This window comes from Pyxicephalus adspersus, chromosome 4, assembly GCF_032062135.1.
Source record: "Pyxicephalus adspersus chromosome 4, UCB_Pads_2.0, whole genome shotgun sequence".
NCBI classification, from domain to species: Eukaryota; Metazoa; Chordata; class Amphibia; order Anura; family Pyxicephalidae; genus Pyxicephalus; species Pyxicephalus adspersus.
The window spans coordinates 19,262,204-19,287,450 of record NC_092861.1 but is presented as its reverse complement, the minus strand read 5'-3'; the positions used below and the strand labels follow the sequence as shown (position 1 = coordinate 19,287,450).

Sequence of the window (25,247 nt, the reverse complement as noted above, 5' to 3'; positions counted from 1 at the left end):
TCAATATATCCTAGTGGAGATTTTTGACAATAATACTTGATGAGAAAGCTAGAAAGATTCCTGCCCTCAGGCACGTTGTCTTGGTGTCACCTTTGATTCTGCCCTCCCATGTAACCATCATATTCACAATATTTCCAGGTCCTGTAACTTTAACCTGCGCAATATCTCTAAAATCCGCCCCTACCTGTCCAAAGACACCACCAAACTCCTTGTATACGCTCTTAACATCTCTCGTCTGGACTACTGTAACTTCCTCCTCCACTAACCTGACTCTCTTCTCTACAATCTAATATAAACGCTGCAGCCAGACTCACCCATCCTTCCCTCCGCTCCTCTCCTGTTGCATCTAATTGTAGTTCTCTTCATTGGCATCCATTTTACCTCAATCAAATTCAAGCTCCTGTGCTTCTTCAAATCTCATCATAGTTCTTCTCCCACTTATATTTCTGACCTGGTAAAAAAAATACTCCCCCAGCCGCTCTCTTTGCTCCTCCGATGACCTACTAATGACTCCTCACTAATGGCTCCCAAGACTTTTCTAGAGCCGCCCCATCTCTCTGGAACAGTCTTCCTCAACCTATTCGGCTTGCTCCTACTTTCTGCTCATTCAAACTTGCCATTTGTCTTCTTCTGTATCTTAACCCTTACTATTTCCAACCACTTCATATCCCCCACTCCTATTGTGGGATACATCCCCCACCTCCTCAACTGTAAACTCTTCTAGGCAGGGTCCTCTCCTCATCCTGTGTCACTGTATGTATCTGTCTGTCATTTGCAACCCCAATTTATTGTACAGCGTTGTTTAATATGTTGGGGCTATATAAGTCCTATATAATATTAATACATTTTATGGAGCTTTAAAGATTTCAAAGACCATTGACAACAGTAGTTGCCATGAAGGATCTTACAGTCTAACATCACTTTCTCAACACCAGCAAAGCCACTTCAACTCTATCACAATCTTTTAGGTTAGAGGTGAAAAGTGGCATGCTCTAATAAAATATCCACAAACACAAAACAAACCCGTGCTGTGTATGTTGGCACTATATAAATTCTGGTAATTATTAGTAATAATAAAGATTAGCTTGAGCTTTACTAGCTAAATATAACTGTTCTTTTAACAACAGCACATATACAGCACCTGACATCTATGGCAGAGTTTTAAAAAGGACCTTTAAATGGATTTTCCGTGTCACATAAATCAATAGGTCACAACTCAGCATAACCAAATCACACTAAAATAATTCTCCCTTGGCAGCCTAGCCAGGGCTATGAACACAAGTGAGATGATTCTCAGTATGAACAGTCGGTCGAGAATCTGATGTGTGTACAGGTGTTGCCGGACGTCGTTCGTGGATCTGTCCTGATGAATCCATGAACGACCGGTGGTAAACAGCCACTTTACAAGTCAATGGAGAAGAGCGCAGCAGAGTACCACTTGCTTGTTCTCCCACCTCCATAGAGCAGAATGGTGCTGCGTTTACAGTGCCCGCTCATTCATCTATAATTCTTTTGTCACTGGAAATAATCACGAAAGACTGTTTCCAGCGACAAAAATTACACGTGTATGCAGCTTATGTTAACATGAATACTATAGTCAGTGAATTTTCCCTGACTAGAAGACGCTAGGATAAGATGACCAACAATGTTGGGGGGGGGGGGTGCAGTTTACATATCATATAAGCAGAACCAGTGGCTTATAGATGTGAATAGGTATCCTTGCAGTATCGTGAATAACATCTATATTACAGCTGACACTCTGCTGAAGAAATGCAAACACACTCCTAGCCATGATAATGGCCTGGACCACAAGCCACTGCTCCCCACTATACAAACCCTACATCTTTGGCAGCAAAAGTGTTACTTGTTTATTTCTTTCTTTTGTGATTAGACTTTAAATTTTGTCTCATTAGACCCAAAACCCCACTGAAGCATAAAATTTGTAAGAGGCTCTCCACATCATAAAATGCTTTTTGCGTACCTAACAGGGTTTATCCAGAGGTGCTGGAGCTCCTTGAGAATTTTGTGACTATCAGGTCAATTTAACTAACAACTATGATCTTTTTGGCTGTCTGTAACAGTGACATTCTTCCCACTGGCCAGCAATGTAAAAGGCATTCTTCCTACTGACCACCATGCTTATGGTACTGTGAGCTGTGGATATAGTTATTATTAAAGGGGTTCTCTTAAGACCTGGAAGTCATATCAAGGCTACTACCATGTTAAAAAGTTTGGGAAAGGCTGCTTTTATGCAATATGTGGGCACTGTACAATCTGTACAGATTGTGCATATTATTGCAGTGCTGAGGATAACACTCTTCTTCAATCTGCTTCTACAAATAACACCGATTTTAATGGCAGACACAGCACAGCAATTACATTTAAAGAATCTATAAAGAATATATTTGTGGTTATGTTAAAACCAAACTGGTATGATAATATCATTCGACTAAGGATGTATAAAAAATTTCAGAAAGGTAAAAAATATTTATACAGCACTAAACAGTTGTATATTTACAGAATATTTCAGAGGATATAGAACCTGAACCCGAAGGTAAAAAAAAAAAAAGTTGAGCTCAAAAACAAGCTGATCTACCAGTAAGATTTATACTCATCTCAAATGAGGTCCCTTTATAATATTTTCTGACGTGAAAACATCTTTCACTACATTTGTGAGATCAAAGGTCTCTGATGCCCAGACCCAAATATAGCACTGTCATAATATGTCAGTTAACTTGGTAATAGCACTATAGCTAATTTACATTGTAAATATTATTCCAATATATTTTTACAAACATATAAAGGTTTTTCTTTTAAACAGTTTATTATTAAAAATTAGCAAAATGTATTTTGTTGAATTATTGTATCTGACAATCTATAGTATTATTCTCGAGTCACACTCGGGGTAAAAAAAGATGCTGAAAGCGGTCTCTAAAACAGTGAAAACCAAAAAGTAAATAGAACTTACCTGATCTGCCGGTGTCCTCCTTCGTCCTTTCCATCTCCTTGCTTCCTCCAGCTGGTGTCCTCTGCATCTGATGAGTCACAGGGGTGTTCCCGGTGACGACCGTGCATGCGGCTGTTCATGCATCAGGAGCGCAGCGGGAATTTCCAATTATTTTGTATTGCACTTAATACAAAGTAACTGCATTGAATGCAATACAGTTTAAAAGCAGTACATTGTCTTTCATGAAAACTTATTTTACAGTATATTATAAAATAGTATGAGTATAATATTTATTTATTTTTTTAAATTAAAAAATGTATTTAGTGTAAAAAGAACGTTTTTTTAATTATTTTTTTTTTATTTATTTATTGTTTTTGACATGATTTTGTGTTTTAAACTTTATTAAACTCATACTACCATATTATACTGTAAAAAAAAATTTCATGAAAAACAATGTACCGCTTTTAGACATATAAAACCGGACAGAAATGAATCGCCCAGGAGGTTAAACAGAGCAATACAACCATTTTTAGTGCTAAATGCAGGTTAAGGCCCTATTTTTGTTAATGAAGCCTCCTATCTGCATACCACATATTATAGCAGACAGTGATCACCTGTCACCACGCGTTTAAAGAAGTCTACACAAACATTTTCCCTAGCGTTTAACCTGAGGCTTTAATAGCGCATGTTTGAAATTCCCATGCATTTCAATGGGCTAATCTAAACCAGGACATTTCCTTGAGGCACATTTTTGAGCGTTCTTTATACCCTCTATGCAACATTTATGAAAATGAAAATGCGGGATTAACATGGCAAAAAGGGGGGTAAATGGCTCCATTGAAAACGCGGTAAAGGAAAGCTTTAAAACGCTAATAAAGTGCATAAAAACGCATTTAAATGCAGTAGGAACGTTTACATGCGTTTTTAAAACAGTCCGCGTAGACCCAGCTATATACTCTATCTCTAAGAACCCGGCTTTGTTAGATAAGAATAGTGTAAACAATTGCGATCAGGCAGGTAAGTTTATTTTATTGCAAAAAGGACATCGCCTGTCCCTTATACAATAATGGGCCTGACTAATCGCAAAATTTTCAAATTTATATTTATTTCCGCGTTAAGACTTCTCGCCAGCTCAGACTGTCATCCTATGTTTGTTTTCATTTCCATTAATAGTGATAGAGCTAAGAACATCTCTTCTTAAACAGTGCACACATTGTTTTAGCAAACAAGTAGTTGAGGAAGTCATGAATAGCAATGAGCACCAAAGCTCTGTCATACCCAGGAAATATCCTGTGCCCACAACCACAAATATAGTGTCAATAAACCCAGCAAACATAACACAGGACAGTTAGCTTACATCAGGTTTAGAATTCTGAAAGATCTTCAGAGGAAATTTAAGGTCATCCTTAGCCAGGGTTACGATATATTCTTTTAAGAGAAGATTAGCTGACCCAGGAGTCTGGGTTTCGCAGCGATGGAGGAAAGGGACCATCCACTGGTAAGCATTCTTGACATACTGATCTTCAGAAGACTGGAAGACATATATAAGAAAACACATGATTAAAGAAGATCTATATTAGCTAAATTGATGAATAAATACAGTAATTGTTTTATTTAAAAAAAACAAACAGCCCTGACTTTTCCTTTAAACAGTACTTTTAGTATTGCATAATTGTACACATTCCTATCATGTACTGACAATGCTTCATCTAAACTTCCCACTTAGTACTCCTTAGAAGATGCAGCAACTGAGAGAGATTCGATTCCTTTCCTGGAGAACATGCATCATTATCCATTTCTTTTCTTCCAACCACATTTCAGTTTCTCAATCACAGAGGCTCAACATCACATGTTGATGTTACCTTGGATGGTCTGCTCCTGATACCACCCATGACAACCCGCATGGCATAAGGACGCACATTCTATGATGACATCAATGGATCTAAAATAATGTATGTAATTAAAGCAGACTGTTTTATATAAAAATGCAATCAGCATGTTGATGAATGCCAGAGATGAACAAGGGGATGAAAAATATAAGTACATTAATTTTTATCTTTAACTAATGCGGGTCTCTAGGAATGAACAAAACTTTTTCTTGTGTTGCTCTTTCATTTCTTTTTTTTCACATTTTATTCTATTTTAAGAATCCAAAACACTACCTCGTTTCTGAAATTGCACATGGATCAGACTTACATTTTCCATAAGAAGTCGAAGCTTGTCAATGTCATTTATCTGCTGCAGATCTTTAAGAGTTAATGAGACATCACAATCAGCTTCATAAACCAGAGTCTCCAATGTGACCAGGTCGTCGCAGAGCAGCTGCAAACCCGGAATCATCTTCTCCTTTCCCAGACGGACCAGGGAGAGGGCACCATCAACCTACAAATGACAAGTAAGAATAAATTATTGTGTCATGATATGTTTGTTTTGTATCCTGTGAAGGGTAAAGATTGTATACACAGACTGCTCATAATATAAATATATATATACATACACATGGTAAAATGTAGACTATAATACATTGATCTCTAAGCGTAACAAGTCTTCTTCACAGTCACCCTCACTACCAGCCACATCATTAAAGGGATTTTCTACCTTGCCCCAAAATAGCTGGAAACTCCTCAAGGCAGTAGTTTCTACCTGTGGTTGACAAGCACTTTGGAAATGCTACAAAGTGCAGTAATAGGAAACTACCTACCTACCAGATATAATAGTTGTAATTCTTCCCAATATACCTAAAGGCTACCTACTCTGATCAGGCAAAGATTCTGCATTTTAAGTAGGGGTTTCACTCCTCATACCTCCAATGAAATTCTACAGACTAGGGAAATATCATATAAATATCATAGACATGCTATTTCTCCCAAGCCCCTTTTAGCTGGGCGCACCACCAGGCACTTTTCACCAAGCACCGGATGTTTTTGGGCGATTAGTGATATTTTGAGTCACAATACAGGGGTCACCACCCACCTACAGTTTCTTTCCACCCAGCTTAAAAAAATGTCTGGGGTGAGCACTGCAAAGGGCCAACAGAAATAAGTTCAGGGAAGAAAAAAAAAAAAAACAGAAGTGTTGAACCATTGCCTAGCACAGCTACAAAATTATTGTTCGTCACCTATGCTATTAAGTGAAAACTAACAGCAACTTTGCATTTAGACTTTACTTCCAATAAGTTTACTTTCAATGCTAGAGAATAATGAAAAAATTCACATTGGATGAATGTTTATGTCTGTGCCTAAAAAGAAGGAACAATGAAGGTTATTAGACATTCTTGACATTTACCAAATCTGGGAGAAAACTACAGTGATTCTCTTCCCAAGAAGGCTTAGTCAAAGTAAGGACAGGTATAGTCATGTGGTGCTTACAGAAATGTGAATGTTCCACAGTTTGGTTACAAATAGCTAGGTCTGGCAAACATTCTCTAAAATAATCTTTATGGTCTGGGGTTTTAAAGAGAAAAAAACAATGCACTCCCAAAGTAGGTGATATATTTAGAAGTTGTTAAGCAGAAAGGCTGTGATCTCTTTATATTTCAAAACAACACAAATATGTAATAGGAAGCACAAGAATTTACTTGTCACATCAAAATGTACTTTAACATAGATATAAACCTAATCATTAAAACTCATAATTTGTGTTGTTCCTATTAAGGTCCTTGTTTAGGCATACCCTACAATTGGGTAACAATGCATTGTCCTGTATCCCAATTATTCCAACATGGCATCCTGCCACTTGCACTAACAACTGAGACCAAAAGTGATAGTGCCAGCATACATTGCACAAGAATAATCAACCTTCAATTAACCTATCAGTCATTTCAGAGCTAGGATATGCCCCTCACCCGGGATTGAGCAAAAGTATACTAAAAAAGGCTGGAGGACGAACAAAAAAACTTTTTAGGAGAAAAAAACTTGATTCTAACGCACAGTACATTTCTCATTAAAAATACACTATATTCTGTTTGAAAAGGCCATAACGTATGTAGTTCTCTGGAGGATGGGACCGATGTCAATGGTTTAGTGTTTCTTGTACAGTCCTACAGAGTATTCTGACTCCGTACAGAAGAATAAAATAAATAAATAAAGCTGCGGGTCCTCTATACAGAATAAGACAGGAATATTAGAAAAGGAATCGAGTGCTGCAGATTAAGTGCAGACAGTAAGTGTAATTATATTCTAATACAGAGAATATATATTATGCATACAGAGCGCCTGCCAACATTTCACCCATTCCAAAAGAACATTCACAGAACCTTCAATGAGAACGAAATAAAAACTCATCTGCCAAGTGTAAAATAGAAATAAATAAATGAATGAAGTAGCAGCTACAATGACATCGCATGGAAGAGATGGGGGGGAAAAAAAGGGCGATATAACAATGGGAAGGGAGGAGGGTGTCACTGCTCTTCAACTGGGATTCATTGACTTTAGAAATCAAATTCATTATTATAAGTAAACTAACAGAAATTGGATAAACAGCATTAGAAGTCATTTATCTAACAATGAGTTTAATATTTAGAAGTTGGCAAGAATCAACAATGTTTCAAAAGCTGGTTGCAATTTGTGCATTAATGCACATAAACCACATGGGCAAATGGCAAAGAAACCCTTTCCAGCGGAGGACCATGAAAGCTGGCGTTGGAGACCTGTCGTTCTGGAAATACTAGGTGTCCAACCTATGTTTAATGTACAGCGGTGTGTAATATGTTGGCGTTATATAAATACTGTTTAATATTATTATTATTATTATTATTATTATTAATATTATGTTAAACCTGACCTGAACTGTTTATTTCAATGAGCTAAAACAATTATACAAATAAGGAATTCTGGCTTTACTCTGACATCCTGGTCAGTGAATAAAAGTGGTAAAGTGGGTGAATTAGAAAACCAGCCAGGTGGCTTGCATTTAAAAAATCATTACAGGTTTACTTTGGGGGAAATATGTTAATGTAAGTAATGTGTACATTGAATACCCACACTACTAAATGTGTTCATATGTTTCTAGAAGTCTCAACTGGGCTCAGACACAGATCTGCTGAAAAATGAATAAAGTCAAGCAGAATTTGTAGCAATGTCATCCATATACATTTCTATTCATATGGCACCCCTATCACCAGAATTACCTAGGAAGTGAAGAGTGAAAGTACTGACAGGAAGAGTTGGCATATTAAGACTTCAAGCAGCAATATACTTGGGCTGAATGTTGAAGTTTTTCTGCCCTGGACACCTTTAAAAATACAAAAGTCTTTCTTTGTTCTTCTAATTTCATTTGCTTCCTTCGTATGCAATTTCTCTCCCTTTAAGATGGCACTTACTGTATCTTATAAAAACTGAAGACACTCGAGAAACTTTTCAGCAATGGCTGTTCTGTTTTGTTCTCCTAGGACAGGTGTCATGATAACTGAAAATTGTATTTGTTTGGCACCCCTTGGCTAGTACGTTTAGTGCCTTTCAACCTGCAGTTACTGGGCTTTCCCAGAAAAGATTAGTGCCATGAGCTGGTGAAAACTGGTATTGTCATGCGAGTAAAATGTAATGGTTTTCCTAGTCTCACTGTTGTTTACTAGGAACAGGCAGAATGTGATGACTCTAATATATTCTATACATTTACACATAAAGTGAAGGTAAGCATGCTGTAATGGTTTAATAGAAAGCAATTTTTTTCAGCACTTGATTTCTAGTTTCCATTACCACTGCCATCAATATACAGAAGGTTTCTAGGTTTATTTTGTGTTTGTGGATGTTTTATTAGAACATGCCACTTTTCATCCCCAAACCTAAATGATTGTGATAAAGTTGAAGTGTCTCTAAAAATGTGGTGAGGGGGTCATGTTAGACTGTAAGCTCCCTAAAGGAAGCAACTGCTGTCAATGATCTTTGAAATCTTTAAAGCTCTGCATAATGTATTATTATTATTAAACAGGATTTATATAGCACCAGTGTTCTCTCCAGCCTCTTTTAGAAGGCCGCATCACCCGGCACTTTTCAGCAAATACCTGGCTGTTTTTGAGTGGTTACTGATGAGTTGGGTCACAAAATGGGCTGCCATCCGCCTACAATTTTTGCGGGTTGCAAATGACTGACAGATACAGACAATGACACAGAAGGAGGAAAGGACCCCGCCCCGAAGAGTTTACAATCTAGGAGGTGTGGGAAGTAGCACACAATAGAAGAGGAGATATGGAATAGTTAGAAGTAGTGAGGGTTTCGAAAGACAGACGAAGACGGGTGAAGAGGGTGAGAAGTTTGAAAAAATGGGTTTTGAGTGTTTTTTTCAAATGAGCAAAAAAGCAGGAGTAAGCCGAATAGGATAAGAAAGATTACTCAAGAGAGTGAGGGCAGCTCTAGAAAAGTCTTAGAATATGTGATGAGGTTATGTGTGAGGAAGTCATTAGTAGGTCATTGGAGGAATGAAGAGAGCAGCTAGAGGAGTATTTTTCTATCAGGTCAGAAAGGGGAGTGGGAGAAGAACTGTGGAGGGATTTGAAGGCAAAGCACAGGAGCTTGAATTTGATTCTAAGGTGAAATAAAAGGCAATGAAGAGAACTACAAAGAGATGCAGTGAAAGAGGAGCGGTGGGAAGGATGGATAAGTCTGGCTGCAGCATTCATAATAGATTGTAGAGGAGAGAGTTGGGATAGTGGAATACCAGTGAGGAGGAGGTTACAGTCTGTATATTCCTACACTTAACAAATACATGGCTTTTGAATTCAGTAAGGAGTACAACAAGCAGCATAAAAAGTTGTCTTTACTATCTAAAGTTCTGATAGTTCCACTTTTCATGTTAGACAGAGTTACATTGACACAAAATGTAGGCGTTTTTGTATAGGAGTCCGAAATCACATCCATAAAACAAGACAAACATCATATTTTTCATGCTTACTTGTCTGGCAAAATTTTCAATCTCCACTGCCCGATTCCAGTACCAGTTTTTCACTAAATCAATTGATAAGTTGTCTGTTTTATACACCAGGAATTCAGGTTGTTCCTCATATAGAAATTCAGCCAGGTCTGGTGAACTGGGCTCCACCTTTGACCTAAGAAGAAAAAAAAAAAAAAGAAAGAATATAAATTCAACACTAATAACACATTTATATACTGCAGAGATGTTTATCAACACTTTTAATGGATCAAAAAAGAAATTTATATTAGTCCATGTCTAAAAAAGCTTAAACTGTAACCTCAGGTAAAGTATGAGGACATCTCTCCAAATTACTGAGCTCAGAAGTAGATCGAAAAAATGGTATGACAAGTTTGGTAGGGACCAGTACTGCCATAAGTACTGATATCAGTACAATTTCTCACATTCAACACCAGCAAATAGCCCCTTTTAACAACCATACAATTGTTAAAAGGGGCTATTTGCACCCCATAGCCCCTTTCTTCCTGGGTGTTTTTCTGATGTCTGGGTATTTTATTTCCAAGAGTGCACACATGTTTCAGAATTGTCCTGCAGCTTCTAATGTTGTAGATTATTGACTAAAAATATGTGTTTTTCAAAATGAGAACACTTCATTAAGTTAAAAATGGCCTGGGAGGGTCTTTCTCAGCATCCATGTATGTCAAGGTTCACACCTAACCTAACACATTCAAGATTAGTACAGAAGTTCTGTTGCATTAAGAGATTTCTATGAAAATAGTAAAGTTTAATTCATAAATAAATCTTTCTCAAAGATGTTTTTTTTTTAAGAGAAACTAAAAGTCCCTCATTGTTCAGAAATCCTCTAAGGTAACGTGGAAGCTTCTCCAAGCTTTGGCACCTCCCATGATCTTGTTTTGAAATGAAAAAAGAGCCACAAAAATGTTCAGTACACAAAAGTCACACAGAGATTCTATTTTCAGGTGCTTTGCACGTGTATGCAATTTTCTATAAATCCTTTGTCCTTGTAAGAAGCCAAGGTGTCTGGTAATTCTCATTCTATGTGCACCGTCCGATATTATCCACACAGAGAAGGGAATGTGAGGCCGCCGGACAAGTCCTCAAGGCCATGTATGCATTAATGATTACAGAATGTAGTATAGATTTTTAGAGTAGGTATTGTTTCTGGAGAATATAGCATTCTCTGTGGCCACTGATACCTTTTACAAAAACAAGAAATCCTACACTACTTTTATAACCTAGATGTTCCGCACAATGAAACAAGGCAATGTTATCAATAATAAACCTTGTCATTTTTTATCATTATTAATTCATTTTTCCCCCAAGAACCTTTTGTAGGTAATACAAGAGGTGCAAAAATGGAAAATTCACAGTTTGTCCTCAAATATATATATAAAGAAATGTATTATCTAAACCCAGATATAAAAATGTTTTTACAATGAGCTGGTTCTTAGATGTGATATATGTACTTATTTTTTAGGCTTTTTTCAACTTTGTGATTCCCCTGGTAACAGTCTCTATTCTAAGGTGATGAGATTTTTTCACCATGCTAAAGCCTTTCTTCACTGGAAATAAGTCTCCGAACCCCTGCTATATTTACAACTAACAATATGTTTTTTGTGGGGGTCAGTAGGAAGAATACCTCTTACATTGGTGGCCATTGGAAGATTGTCATCCTTATAGATAGCCAACAAAATCATTGGTGTTGGTTAAACTGAGCTGAGAGGCATAAATTGTTCATTGCTCAAGGAACCCCTAGCAAACTCCAGAGGAACTCTGAGTGGGAAACACTGGTATACTATATGAAAAGATGGACAGAAAACAAACAACATGGGGTGACGGTGTTTTGTGGGCCCCAAAAATAGCTGGGAGCAATACTAAGAGCAGCACAGGAGTTGTAGCAAGTAATACAAGTTCTAATTACATCTGCCAACTGGTGATGTTTTCATTGCTGAGAGTCCATGAAGGAATGGAGGTACCTGGATTTATACATCAACAAGGATCATGGGCATTGGAAAAAAAACATATTTGATGCTTTAATTGCCCACCAGGGAAGCAAAATGTCAATTGCAGAGCAATGACAGTGGTTTTTAAACAGCTGCATGAGTAGATGATGACATGATCAGACAAGAGTATTAAAAATTGTAATCTTATCACAGCACGTTAATGTATTAGAAAACTAAAAAAGTGTCTAAACATATGGAGTAGCTGTGGAGGAATCTATTCTGCAAACAAGAGAGTTTGTCATTTCCACTGGTAATGATTTAAAGCCGAAGACCATGTGACTTACAATGCCTAGGCTGGCCATTTCTATTAAATCAAGAAAGCAACACTTTTTACACAACATAAAATCTGATTTAGTAATGTTGCCAGGTGCTGCTCTGTTGCTCTAATTGAAAATGTAAATTTTATTGATAGGTCCCCTATTAGTAATGATACCATAAATTTTATAAAAATTATTTTTGTCTCCTTTTGAATACTAAAGAGTCACTGCATAGTGTGATGACTCAACAGAGATATCGTCGTGTACCCTGGATGTCTACGTTTTCCGCTGTATGGTGGTTTAAACAGTCAACCTCTATTACACTACCATGCTCTTTCATAGCTGCAGGGATAGGTCATTGACGCAAGTCAGCGGGGAGATAGAGGTTTCCAACCCACATGACTAGATCAGATGCTGAAGATTTTAGCAGTGCTTCTAGCTGTGCAAAAAATAGTAAATACTGAAGTCAAAAATGGCTGGACTGGTAAGTAATATTTTATACTTATACAGGATTACTTTTGGTAGTTTAAAAAAAAAAGTTATAATAAAATCATAACCCCATAAGTCTTAGGTTTAGTTGTTGATGTCATAAAAATGCTATGTGCCAGGACAGGCTTTAACTTTTTCTTAGTGAATTTTAATATTTTCTTAGTGAAAGACCCAGAATCAGCACGCAATCAGTTCCAAAAAAATAAGTTTAGGAAAGTGAAACCTTCATATTTCAACCAATACATTTTTTCAATATCCTAAAGAGACAACCTAAAGATCAAAGTAAAATTGTCTTTGTAAAGGGAATCGCTGAGCCTCCCATCCCTTACTTACCCTGTGTTCACTTTCAGATCCTTATTACTCAGAAGCAAATATACCCAAACTTTCCATGTTTGGAGGAGTATGTGAACCACTCCCCATGATGGTGCCCTAGCCTAAAAGCCATTTGTAAAGAATGAGCACCGTCACAATGGAAGTCATTTTAATACATTACACGACCATGTTCCACCTCGGGAATGCATTCACGTTAGGTTACCGAAGATCATTAGAAGGTAAAAAGGATGCAAAAACTCTCTGGGCTAACAACACACAGCATCTTACCTGAGTGTTACCAAACCTGCCCAGTTTCTTTTTCCACTCCCATTCTCTAAAACAGAGCTCCCCAGGTTGGTGAGTTGGGGGCCCCAAATGACAGGAGGCAGAAGCGCAAGCTGCGGGAGCGCCGGCGGCTCTTCTTACACTGCTCTAAAACTAGTGACAGTGTGACAGCAAGAGCGCAACCAACGGGAGCACAGGCGGCTCCTGGGGACCACTGCTCTAGAACATTAATATTAACCATTTTGTAGCCTATGAAAATAAATAATAGACACAGGACAATGCTAATGCAATAAATGGTATTTTTTTAGCCTATCCTACTTATACAGGTAGTTCCCAGGTTACATACGAGATAGGACTGTGGGTTTGTTCTTAAGTTGAATTTGTATGTAGGTGTGAACAGATACATTCATTTTAATAAATGCAATTAGGACAGATGTTTATCTCAACATAATATTAGGCAGCGCAGTGTCAGTTACTGTATAAAATCCCCACTGTGAGCTAATCACAAACAAAGCATCTTCATTAACTTCTGGAGCAAGCTGTGCTTTGATATGCAAAAAGAAACAACTGCAGAGTTTGTCTTGGTTATTCAAGAGTCACAAGATGTTACAGCTTAGCTCATCTCCTAAGATCACCCACAAACTCAGCTGTGTTTAGCAAAAGATTTCTTCCCCCTATCAAGCCTCCGTCTTACACACGAGCGAGCAGGGAAGCCCGGTTAGTATCTAAGAATTGTCCATATGTCGGATGTCTTTAACTCAGGGAGTACCTGTATAAAAAAATGTTTTTACCAATATATTTACCAGATTCAAAGAAGGCAAACTAGAGGATTTCGCTGTTAGGGTTTTACTATGAAGTGAGCCTGTCTGACTATGAAGTGAAGTATTTCCACATATTTATTAAGCAGTATATGAGCTTCAAAACAAGCATTCATTGACAGCTTCTAGTTGTCTCATGCAGTTTAGCTCCCTCCTCCAGCAATGAAGTCATGTAATTTATAACAAACACAAAGAAGATGCACTGGGAAAGAGCGGACATTCTCATTTTCATTCCAGCCTGGAGTGACACTTTAAATCTTTAAAGCATGGCCACAGGCCATTTTGCTAACTCCCCCACCACCTCCCCAATATGTCCCTCCATTGTCTATGCTTACCTTTTGTGCTGCTCCATTCCCACAAAGGCAATTTTTGATAATACCATATATGAATGATTTTGCAGAAACTCTTCATAAGCCAGGAATGCCTCTTTAAGTCCACGTTTGCCCTTTTGACTTAATGTTACTAAATACATTAAAATAGCAGAATGACAAATAAATTGCTTAATGGGAAACTGCAAGCCGGAATAAGTAGAAGCAAAGGATTATTTTGAATAACAAAACAGCAGCACTTGCATATTTTCTGGCTACAATATACATGCCAAAGAAAGACAGCCAAGTGGATTTTCTTTATTATTAGCTTTAATCAAATACTGAACACTTTTTCTGTTTCTATAGAGAGTACGGGCATAGCATTAGCCAAGTGGCAGGCATCCACTGAAAGATACAACACAAGTGGAAAATCTTCAGTTTGAATATTTATGCTGATCATTAGGAGGGACAAAGCACTCAGCTCCTTCCAAGTAGAAGCAGCAGATGTATGCAAGCTATACAGGCTTTGTACAAGATTGGCCTTGTCTTTCTAGGTGGAAACTGAATTCATGTGTAAAATCTGCACAAAAGAGTGAAATTAATATAATCTATACATTTACCAGAAAAAGATAATGGAACTATATACTGTCACCCAGCTTACTTTATCCACAAGAGATATTTATATTGTGGGTACAAGAACATGCTTTAAAGTGTGTGTGCGTGTGTAAATGAAACTCATCCTTTAGCTGGCAGCCTTATATTAAAAAATACTGGTAAAGGATGATGACTGGTCTGACCATTTACTAATTTCTCATAGAACTTAAAATACAGCTCCATACCTAATTTACATTCTCTGCCAGAACTTGTAATATGCAATATGTCCAAGATCATGGACAGTTGGATAAGAACACGTGGGACTTCTTGGATTGCATCTAATTTTCTTTCTTTTGTTATAGCATAGTTGGTGACTGTTGACACAGGTGGACTATAGCTGTGTGACATGTGTAGGCAAAGTTATTCTGCAAGACTAAGGAAGATGGGAGGGAGAACCTTATAAATAAATCAGATCCATAGTCTTTACTAGGGGTGCAAATGACAGGGTGAAAATGCTGAAGTACATTTGGGAGACAGTTTGACTTGAGGAATATATGAAACTAGACCAATAATTTAAAAAAAAAGTACCACTTTTTCAGTTGAAATATGTTTCGGTAAATATTTATAAGCAGAGGATCATTGTTCAAGTACAGATACAGATTGTTTGTTCTTTAAAGCAGACCTATCAGCAAAATATTTACTTTTTATAAAATGATAGATAACTCTTATATAAAGCCAAAAAAATTCTCCTAAATGCTCCTCCCCTTTTGTTTTTACTGACGCAGCAGAGCGCAGGACCTCCTGGGATACCTACATCTTGTATTCCAGGAAGCTTTGGGTTGCTTCAGACATTCTCAGAAAGGGCTTTTCCCTGCAATAGAAAAAAAGTGCGGATCTCACACATGAGCAGTGCTCGTCTACATTACAGTGGGCTGAGAAAATTTTGTAGAAGAGTTGACTATTAGTGTTGTCCATGCCAATTCACCAGGTCACACCAATTACTGTCCACCACTTTGTGGACTGACAACAAGGCCTCTACTGCTGAAACCCTAACACTGTGGTCTGCAGTGTCTGGGAGGGGCAGTGTGAGACACAATAAAAAGAGTATAGGAGTACTAAAGGAGTCGGCATGTCATGGGAACTAAATAAAGTACAAGCAGACTCCCAGCTGTCTGGAACTTGGGCAAAAAATTTGAAATTAATCTTGGGAGTTCCGTGCCATCGGTATGCAAACGTTCTGTGCACACTCCAATGTGTTCTCATTTACCTGAAACATCCATAGTAAAAGAACCCTATTAGCTTTCCCAGCTAGTCACAATTGGGTACGAATTTTCATTCAACTGATGCCTATACACTGCCCTGTGCCTTTTTTGTTGGACATACTGATTTTAAAATACAGCATATGGTATAGGAAGGGGCTTTTTTATTACTTTATGCAGTTTGTGCTTTACACACTAACTGGATTTAGAATGTGTTTGGGCTGTCAGACAGGAGCCTTTAGTTGTACTTTATCAGGGCAAGCACAGAGCATTACCACCTTTGGAAAAGGCACAGCAGGCTAGATCAGTTGTGGCAGGAGGTGGAGTCACTTGACCTTTACCTGTCAAGAACTTTTTGCGACGTTATCAACAGTTTGCACTGCCAAACGCGGGCACCAGCTGCTGCTGCAGCAGTCTCCGTCCCCCCTCGTACACTCTTCATCAGGTGGCCTTTATTTGGACAGACAATTCCGCAGCCATGATTTGAAAGTGATTGAATGCCTTTTAATAAAAGTGTTTTGTAGTCATTCCCCCCGAAGCTGTGTGATCTTCTATTTATTCAATCGAGAGTCAAGCTTAGTGTGCTGAAGAATGGAAAGCAATTTAGTCCCGTAAAAGTAACAAAGTACAACAGCGGACAGGATGGAAATTTAACGCAATGGTCTCTTTTTTAAAGCCCGCTAATGTTCCAGAGCTTTCTTTGATGTGGCTCGGCTGTTCTATTAAAACGTATTAACATATTGAGTGGAAAACATAAAAACAGTCATTTAAATATTTATGAGTGTACAGCTGATGTTCGCCTTTCAATTATGGTTTAGGCTGGACTTACCTGCACTGGGGTTCCTCGCACCAGTCCCTGTCACGGTGCTTCTGCTCATTCCATGCAACAATCCTAAGCTCGCCATCTTCAAATCTAGGAGAAAAACACAGATATAAGAAATAAAATAGATAATGGTGATTGACAGAGATTGGACCAGAATATGAAGCTCTGAGTTCTACTGAACAAATATACACAAGCACAGGTAATCACTAGCTGCATGGAAAAAAAATCCAAACAATAAATATAAGCAACTATCACTTTGATTTTAATAAATTTAAACTATTTCAAGGGTTTACTACTCCAAACCAGGGAAGGATCTAAGTGACAGCCATGGCCAAGTAGTAACTCTAGGACAGGTTAAGTATTACCAACAGCATTATCAGGTGAAAACAGTAGCAGGGGACTGAAAAAAAGAAACCAATGCCGCCACTGCCACGATTATGGACTGATATTATTATTATAATTAATATATTGCACTTTAGGTTTTGGGCTTGAGATAAGCTTTATTTTACTATATTCTACCTTACTCATCCATATATACTGAACAAATACTTAGTCAAAGATACAGTCAAATTTAAGCTGATTAAATGAAACCCAAAGTACTGGTGTTCAGAACAAGACCCAGGAGCCATGTGAAATCTTCTTGTCTCATTCCTGAATCTGAATGCATCTTCTGCAAAATGAGGACAACTGACCACATATTGTGCATGGTTCAGATTACTGTTTTCTAAAAGGTTTAAGTGCTTGAAGCTAGATTGCAGCATAACAAAAAGTATGATCCTATACTAATCAAAGGTGAAGTCTAATTATGGGGGTAAACGGTGCACCTTCAGAGATGTAACATTCAAACTGCACATGATGCTCTTTTTAAAAGCCAAATGTGTATTCAGCTTTTCTCCATTCATCTAAATGATTGTTTTCTACACACGCAATTAACATTTACTTTCCCCTGACGATGCAGAACAGCTGTCTCTTGAAGCTGACCTGGAATATACTGAACAATGTGATACATTTTGACAAAGCATGTGTGTTTCTATCTATCCAGCATAGCTCTATTTGTCTGGTAGGGCAATTGATTTTTCACTACTGCACTTCAATATTACATCCAGGTCTTCTCTCCACCACCACCCAATGATCAGACAATGAAGAAATTAACACACAGATAGGACTGATGTTCTCTTTGCTTTTTTCCCCTGTCATCATGTTCCTTTCCCCTTAAGCGCAACCGACTGCCTCCTTGCACTGCTTCTCCCTCCATAAGTCAGTGTTTCTCAACCCGGGTTCCAAAAGAGGTTACTAAGGGTTCCTTGAGCAATAAGCAATTTGTGCCTTCCAGGTCAGTTTAAGTGACACCCACTTCTCAGTTGGCAACAATGTAAGACACATTCTTTCCGCTCACCACCAAGCTAATATACTGTGAGCTATGGATATAGTAATTACGGCAGGGGTTCCCTGAAAACCGAAAAGTTCTTTAAAGGGTTCCTCCATGTTAAAAAGGCAGAGAAACACTGCTCTAAGGTAAGGTCTTCTGCACAGGGACTGAAAGAAGCTAAAAAAAGTCAAGTACTTACCTATTTAATACATAAAATTAAATTATTTTATACAGTGGCTCAGAGACTAGCATTCTGGCCTAGGACAATATGTGCATGGAGTTTGCAGGTTGTCCCCGTGTTTGCGTAGGTTTCCGCCCATTTCCTCCCACATTCCAAACAAAACATGCACTTTGTAAAGCATTGTGTTATATGTCAGTGCTATATAAATACTGTCTAGTAATAATATTAATATTTAGTATTAATTTATATCCAGCCAGAATTGAGCTATGTATAAAAGAAAACAATAACACTGCTGACCCCTACATCAATAAAAAAACAAAACACTCTCATAAATTGAGAGGTGCAGTCAGAGATCCTGGACATCAACACTTCTCAGGGCAAAAAAAAAAAAAATGACAATACAAATCAGTACACAACAATTGTAGAAATGTTCATCCTGCAATGATTAAATGTGGACCTCCACATTCAGAAAGCACTTTTCTCTACATGTTTTTCAGTAGAGCACTACTTCATCAGTAGGAGGTAATAGATGAATAAGCATATGATATGGTACTTCTTATAAGAACAACTCTCAGCCAATACCATAGAACAAAATCACCAATATTAAGAAAAAGGATGTATCAACTGTTAAATGTGGCAAAAAAAGTGTAGGCTAAAAGGAAAAATGGTCTCTATGATGGGTACTGAGGGCTGCTCCAGCAAAATGGTGTGGCTCTATGTTGTGCTTTTTTCACCTGACATCCAATCTGTTCAAAAGAGGTTATGCGTTGAAAACAACCAGCGCCCTATCTATATGGCGTTTTAAATATTCAGTAGTCATCAAGTTTACAGTACACTGGGAAAGCAACTACCACTATATACCACAACGACCACCATTATAAAAAGAGGCAGGTGCTGTCAGGGATTGTCTGCCACAAGATCCAAAAAAGCTCATATCTCCAGCCGGGAACGGTCCATCAATAAACCCTAGGAGCTAGAACTGTACAGCCTGGTAGTGCCTAAAGCTATGTACACACTTCCAATTATTATCGTTAGTAAACGAACGACGAACGATCCTGCACGATATCTGCGAACGATCGTATAGCACCGATCCTGTACATACAGATAACGACACGATCGTTCGCAGATATTGTACACACGATAGATGCGATCGTTTGAACAATACAGGAAGTGACGTGCACCACAGGAAGTGAGCGAACGTTCGTTCACCGCGCATGCTCAGACCATGGACGAACAATGAATGACCGTACACACGATAGATGGTCAACGATCGTCGTCCAATCTGATCCGCCGGTCCGGTCGTTCATTTCCAACGACTATCCTCGTTCGTCGGCGTCGTTAGTTACTTTTTTTACGAACGATTTTTGCCCAATCGATCGTTCGTCATTCGTTCATCGTTCATTTCCAACGATAAAAATTGGAAGTGTGTACGCAGCTTAAGACTAGACTAGTGTAATGATTGCTGCCAAAGCCAGCATGTTTCCTCCACAATGTGCTGAACGTGGGAAGTTCAGCTTCGAGAGTTTAGCACTGGACTGAGGAGTCAGGGATCCTGGAGATCAACATCTCTGGAGATCAACATCTCAGGGTATCAGTTATAAAAGAAACTTAATGCATTACTTTCTTAACTAATTTCTGCCACATTAAGGTAGAACACAGATTTGTGGATTAATTTTTAGAGAGAGAAAAAAGGACTTTTTTAAGCTTGTAGCAGAAAATTAAATCTTTACTGAATAATGTTCTGTTTTTAATTTGCTCCACTTTTCCATTACAGTACTACTTTACTAAAGTAACCTTTTTGAGAATAGAAACATGGAAACTGCCATTGTTTTTAAAGCTGCGTACTCAAGGACTGTCAATTTGCTCCCAGTTGTACTACTTGACAAGTCAATGATCTAGGACAAGCATGCAGCCAAATCAGACAAGTCAGCATTGTTATTCTGCATGTTTGTTCTAGGTTAGTGACTTATTAGATAATTAAGCTATGATTAGAATGACAAAGTCATTGCAAACACCTTTAAATGGCAAGTAATTGCAGCTTATATATTTGTAAACCCAAAGGAGTCAACCACTATCATGAAACAATGTGATGTTATACATGTGATAATCTCAGCTCTATGGCGTTATATGTTAACCATCACTGCTTGCTTTTTTTAAGGAATAATCAATCAGACAGCCTGGAAAAGCTGTTACAATCACTACTCTGTGGAAAGTAGTGCATGCAGCATCTGGCTATTCCTTTATTCTCTGCCATTTACATTGACAGATTTGCTCAGCTAAGCATTCATGCTTATGTTTAATTCTACAGCCTCATGTACAGCAAATACATTAAACCAACCTCTTGGTTAGTGGCCACCATTAAATGCAATGTATGGGTGTCAGTGTCAAGGAATATAATACAAAATTTATTAAGGGGTGTCTATGTGCTAACATCCATCAGTAAGGACTTTACTATTGTTAAGAGAAGTCAAATGTAACCACTATAAATAAATCAAGCAAGTCCAAATGATTTTTATTTATAGAGCACCATAGGGGGGATGATATGGAATGGTGGGTAAGAAAAAGACGGGTAGGCAAGCTTAAAAAGAAGTGCTAGAAATAAAGATCAACTCATCAGCCTCTCAACAACACAGGGTGGGGATCCTAAATTATTATTATTAGGCAGTATTTAAATAGCATCAACATATAATGCAGAGCTGTATATTAAAACAGGGATAGCAAATGACAGACCGATACAGACAGTGACACAGTAGAAGGAGAGGACCCTGTCCAGAAGAGCTTACAATCTAGGAGGAGGGGGAAGTAACACACAATGGGGGGGTATGGAATGGTGGGTAAGTAGTAAGGGTTTTAGAAGACAGAGGAAGATGGTTAGGCCAGTATGAAAAGATGGGTTTTGAGCAGATAGTAGGAGCAAGCCGAATAGGATGAGGAGACCAAGGAGTCGGGCAGCTCTAGAAAAGTCTTGAAAGTCATTAGTAGGTCATTGGAGGAGTGAAGAGAGCAGCTAGGGGAGTATTTATTTTATCAGGTCAGAAAGGTGAAAAATTAGTGGGACAAGAGCTGTGGAGGGATTTGAAGGCAAAGTACAGGAGCTTGAATTTAACATAAATGTAATATATGTTTTTAAAAAACATAAATGTTTGTAAAAATAAATTACAATACACATAAGTACACAACAATCATAGAAAGGTTCATCATGCAATGTGGACCTCCAAATTCAGATTGCACTTTTCTCTACATGTTTTTCAATAGAACACTTTTTCATCAGTAGGAGGTAATAGATGAATAAGCATATGATATGGTACTTCTTATGGGAACAACTCTCGGCCAATACCATAGAACAAAATCACCAATACTGAAAGTAAGGACGTATCAACTGCTCAATGTGGCAAAAAAAAAAAAAGTGTAGGCTAAAAGTTAAAATGGTCTCTATGATGGGTGCTGTGGTCTGGTATAGCAAAATGGTGTGGCTCTATGTTGTGCTTTTTTCACCTGACATTCAACCTGTTCAAAAGAGGTTCTGGGTTTAAATCAACCGGAGCCCTATCTATATAGCGTTTTAAATATTCAGTAGTCATCAAGTTTACAGTACATTGGGAATGCAACTACCACTAGCGACCACCATTATAAAAAAAGGCAGCTGCTGTCAGGGATCGTCTGCCACAAGATCCAAAAACGGACCATATCTCCAACCAGGTGTACAGTGAGGGAAAGAAGTATTTGATCCCCTGCGGATTTTGTACCTTTGCCCTTGGACAAAGAAATGACCAGTTTAAAATTGTAATGGTAGATTTATTGCAGGAGTGAGAGACAGAATAACAACAAAAGAACCCTCAAAAACCCAGTGCTCAAAAGTCAGAGTTTGATGTGCATTGTAATGAATGAAATAAGTATTTGATCCATATCAACCTGGCTAGGACACTCCAGGACCTTCATGTGCCACTCCTTTGTTGCCTTGGCCGTGTGTTTTGGGTCATTGTCATGCTGGAATACCCATCCACAACCCATTTTCCATGGCCTGGCTAAGGGAAGGAGGTGCTCACCCAAGATTTGATGGTACATGGCCCCATCCATTGTCGCTTCAATGCGGTGAAGGTTTCCTGTCCCCCGTGGGGATGGTCATTAGGGGTCACTGGAGGAGCGAAGAGTGGCTAGAGGAGTATTTTTCTACCAGGTCCCAAGGTAATTGGGACAAAAACTGTGGAGGGATTTGAAGGCAAAGCGCAGGAGCATGGATTTTACATTTAACATAAATGTTACATATGTTTTTGAAAACATAAATGTTTGTATACAAATTACAATACAAATCAGTACACAACAATTGTAGAAAGGTTCATCATGCAATGAGTAAATGTGGACCTCCAAATTCAGTTTGCACTTTTCTCTACATGTTTTTCAGTAAAGAGCACTGCTTCATCAGTAGGAGGTAATAGATGAATAAGCAAATGATATGGTACTTTGTATGGGAACAACTCTCAGCAGATACCATAGAACAAAATCACCGATATTGAGAATAGGGACGTATCAACTGATCAATGTGTCAAAAAAAAGTGTAGGCTAAAACTAAAAATGGTCTGTATGATGGGTGCTGTGGTCTGGTACAGCAAAATGTTGTGGTTTTCACCTGACATCCAACCTGTTCAAAAGAAGTTCTGGGTTTAAATTAACCAGCACCCAATTGATACAGTGTTTTAACATTCACATTATATTGTTTCAGATTTCTATAATATTCCACAAACTTTACCCCAGTGGCTTTATAGTATGTACGATGGTCCAAAAAATTGTAGGTAACTAAACTATAAAGACTGCATGTCTAATTAATTATTATAATAGGCAGACACAGTGATTTTGGAATTCATATTTGGAAATTCAAAGTGAGAATTCATACTGAGTATCTAAATGTGCCAGAGCCCAATAATTTTACTTGGTGGGAAAAAAATAATTGGATGCATTCCTGCATACAACACATTAGAAATTAGATCAAACTGAAGTGACCTTCAAATCAATTTATTTTCCAGCATGGAAGGAAGACCACTCATACATGCAGATGAAGCAATCTTTTGTACTAATCACTTTCTTTATGCCCATCGGGTAAATTCAGAGGCACAGGCTTCTAAAAGTGTCCATAAGGATTACAAAGAAGAAGTAGGATCCACTGGTAGAAGTAAAACTTATCTGACACTAAAGCTGGGAAGGAAAACCGCAGTAGTCATCATGTTTACAGTACTCTGGGAAAGCAACTACCACCATATGCAAACAGCGACCTTCAATAGAAAAAGGCAGCTGTTGTCAGGGATCAACTACCACAAGATCCAAAAATTGAGAGGAAGGACCCACTAATAAACACAAGGACTGTTCAATTGTGCAGCCTGGTAGTGCCTACCACTAGACTAGTGTAATGATTGCACTAGTACCAATTCCACCACAATGAGATGAACCTGGGTAGTGCCCAACACTAAAACCTGGAAATTATCACTGCTTTAGCTAGGGAGCAGCTACCAGTACCACCAAGCAACAAAATGCAGTTATAACTAAAGCGTAGAACTAGATTGACGAACTAAATTCTAATCCTTATCCATTTGTGTCTCACCTCTCACCTTCTACAAATTGCATCTCAGAGTAGAAGGGATTCAGCAACAGTGCTGTCAATCAAGAAAGAAAAATGTAAAGAATAGGAGCAGAAAGGTGCTGCTTGACAAGCTACATGTTGTTAGCCATATTCCTGCAACATTTTTCCATCCTCCTGTATTATAAGCAAGCACATTCTATAAACAGGTGGCAACTATGCTTTCCAGTAAAGAGTTTTAATGTACAGCACTGCGTAATATGTTGGTGCTATATAAATCCTGTATAATAATATTAATAATAACAACAATAATAATAAAGGGTAATGTCAATGCTACAACACACAAAAACGTTTTGAACAATGATGTGTTTGAACCTTCCGGCAACAGTTTGCACAAACCTACGATATCATTATTGTAATGTAAAGCAGTGGAATTTTGCTGAGTCTTGAAATTAATTATTTTTGTGCTTTTGTTATGTTTTGTAGATGATTGAATTACGTTGAAACTAGATTGTGAGCTCCTTTGAGGGACCGTTGGTGACACAACTATGGACTTTGTACAGCGCTGCATAATATGATGGCACTATATAAATACTGTATAATAATAAAATTATTAATAATGTAATAACTTATAAAGCACCAACATATTATCCAGTGCAGTGGATTTAATAGGGATTGCAAGTGACAGAGAAATACAAACAATGTCACAGGAGGAGGAGAGGACCCTGGTCAAAAAAGCTTACAATCTAAGAGATAGGGGAGATTAGTACACAGAAGGAAGGGGATATGGGACGGTGGCTAAATTACTGAAGGTTTAGAGACAGGTAAGCATGTGTGAAAAGATTTTTTAGGCTTTTTTGAGATGTGCATAGTAAGAGCAAACTTAATATGTCAAGGAAGGGAGTTCCAGAGAGCAGGGGCAGCTCTTGAAGTCATGCATGTGATGAGGTTATGAATGAGGAAGTCATTAGTAGGTCAAGATTTCAGATGTTTAGAGGAACCCGAACGGTATACATGAGAGTGCCTGACCACAACCCTACTATAAACCTCTGGGATGAATTGGAATGTCGACTTTTGAGTCAGGTCTTCACATATAACATCTGACCTTACAAATACACTTAAGGCTAAATAAGCACAGATTTCCA

At 38.1% G+C, this 25,247-nt stretch overlaps 1 protein-coding gene across 1 annotated transcript in view; it reads right to left on the bottom strand.

Annotated features, from left to right (window-relative positions):
- Positions 1-25,247, bottom strand: part of NBAS (NBAS subunit of NRZ tethering complex) — a 412,001-nt gene that overhangs the window by 280,622 nt on the left and 106,132 nt on the right. Inside the window, exons 22-25 of the mRNA XM_072407518.1 lie at positions 16,990-17,073; positions 9,836-9,989; positions 5,144-5,329; positions 4,305-4,478 (exon numbers count right to left, since the gene is read on the bottom strand). Coding sequence (XP_072263619.1) covers positions 4,305-4,478; positions 5,144-5,329; positions 9,836-9,989; positions 16,990-17,073 — 598 coding nt within the window. The remainder of the gene's footprint in view (positions 1-4,304; positions 4,479-5,143; positions 5,330-9,835; positions 9,990-16,989; positions 17,074-25,247) is intronic.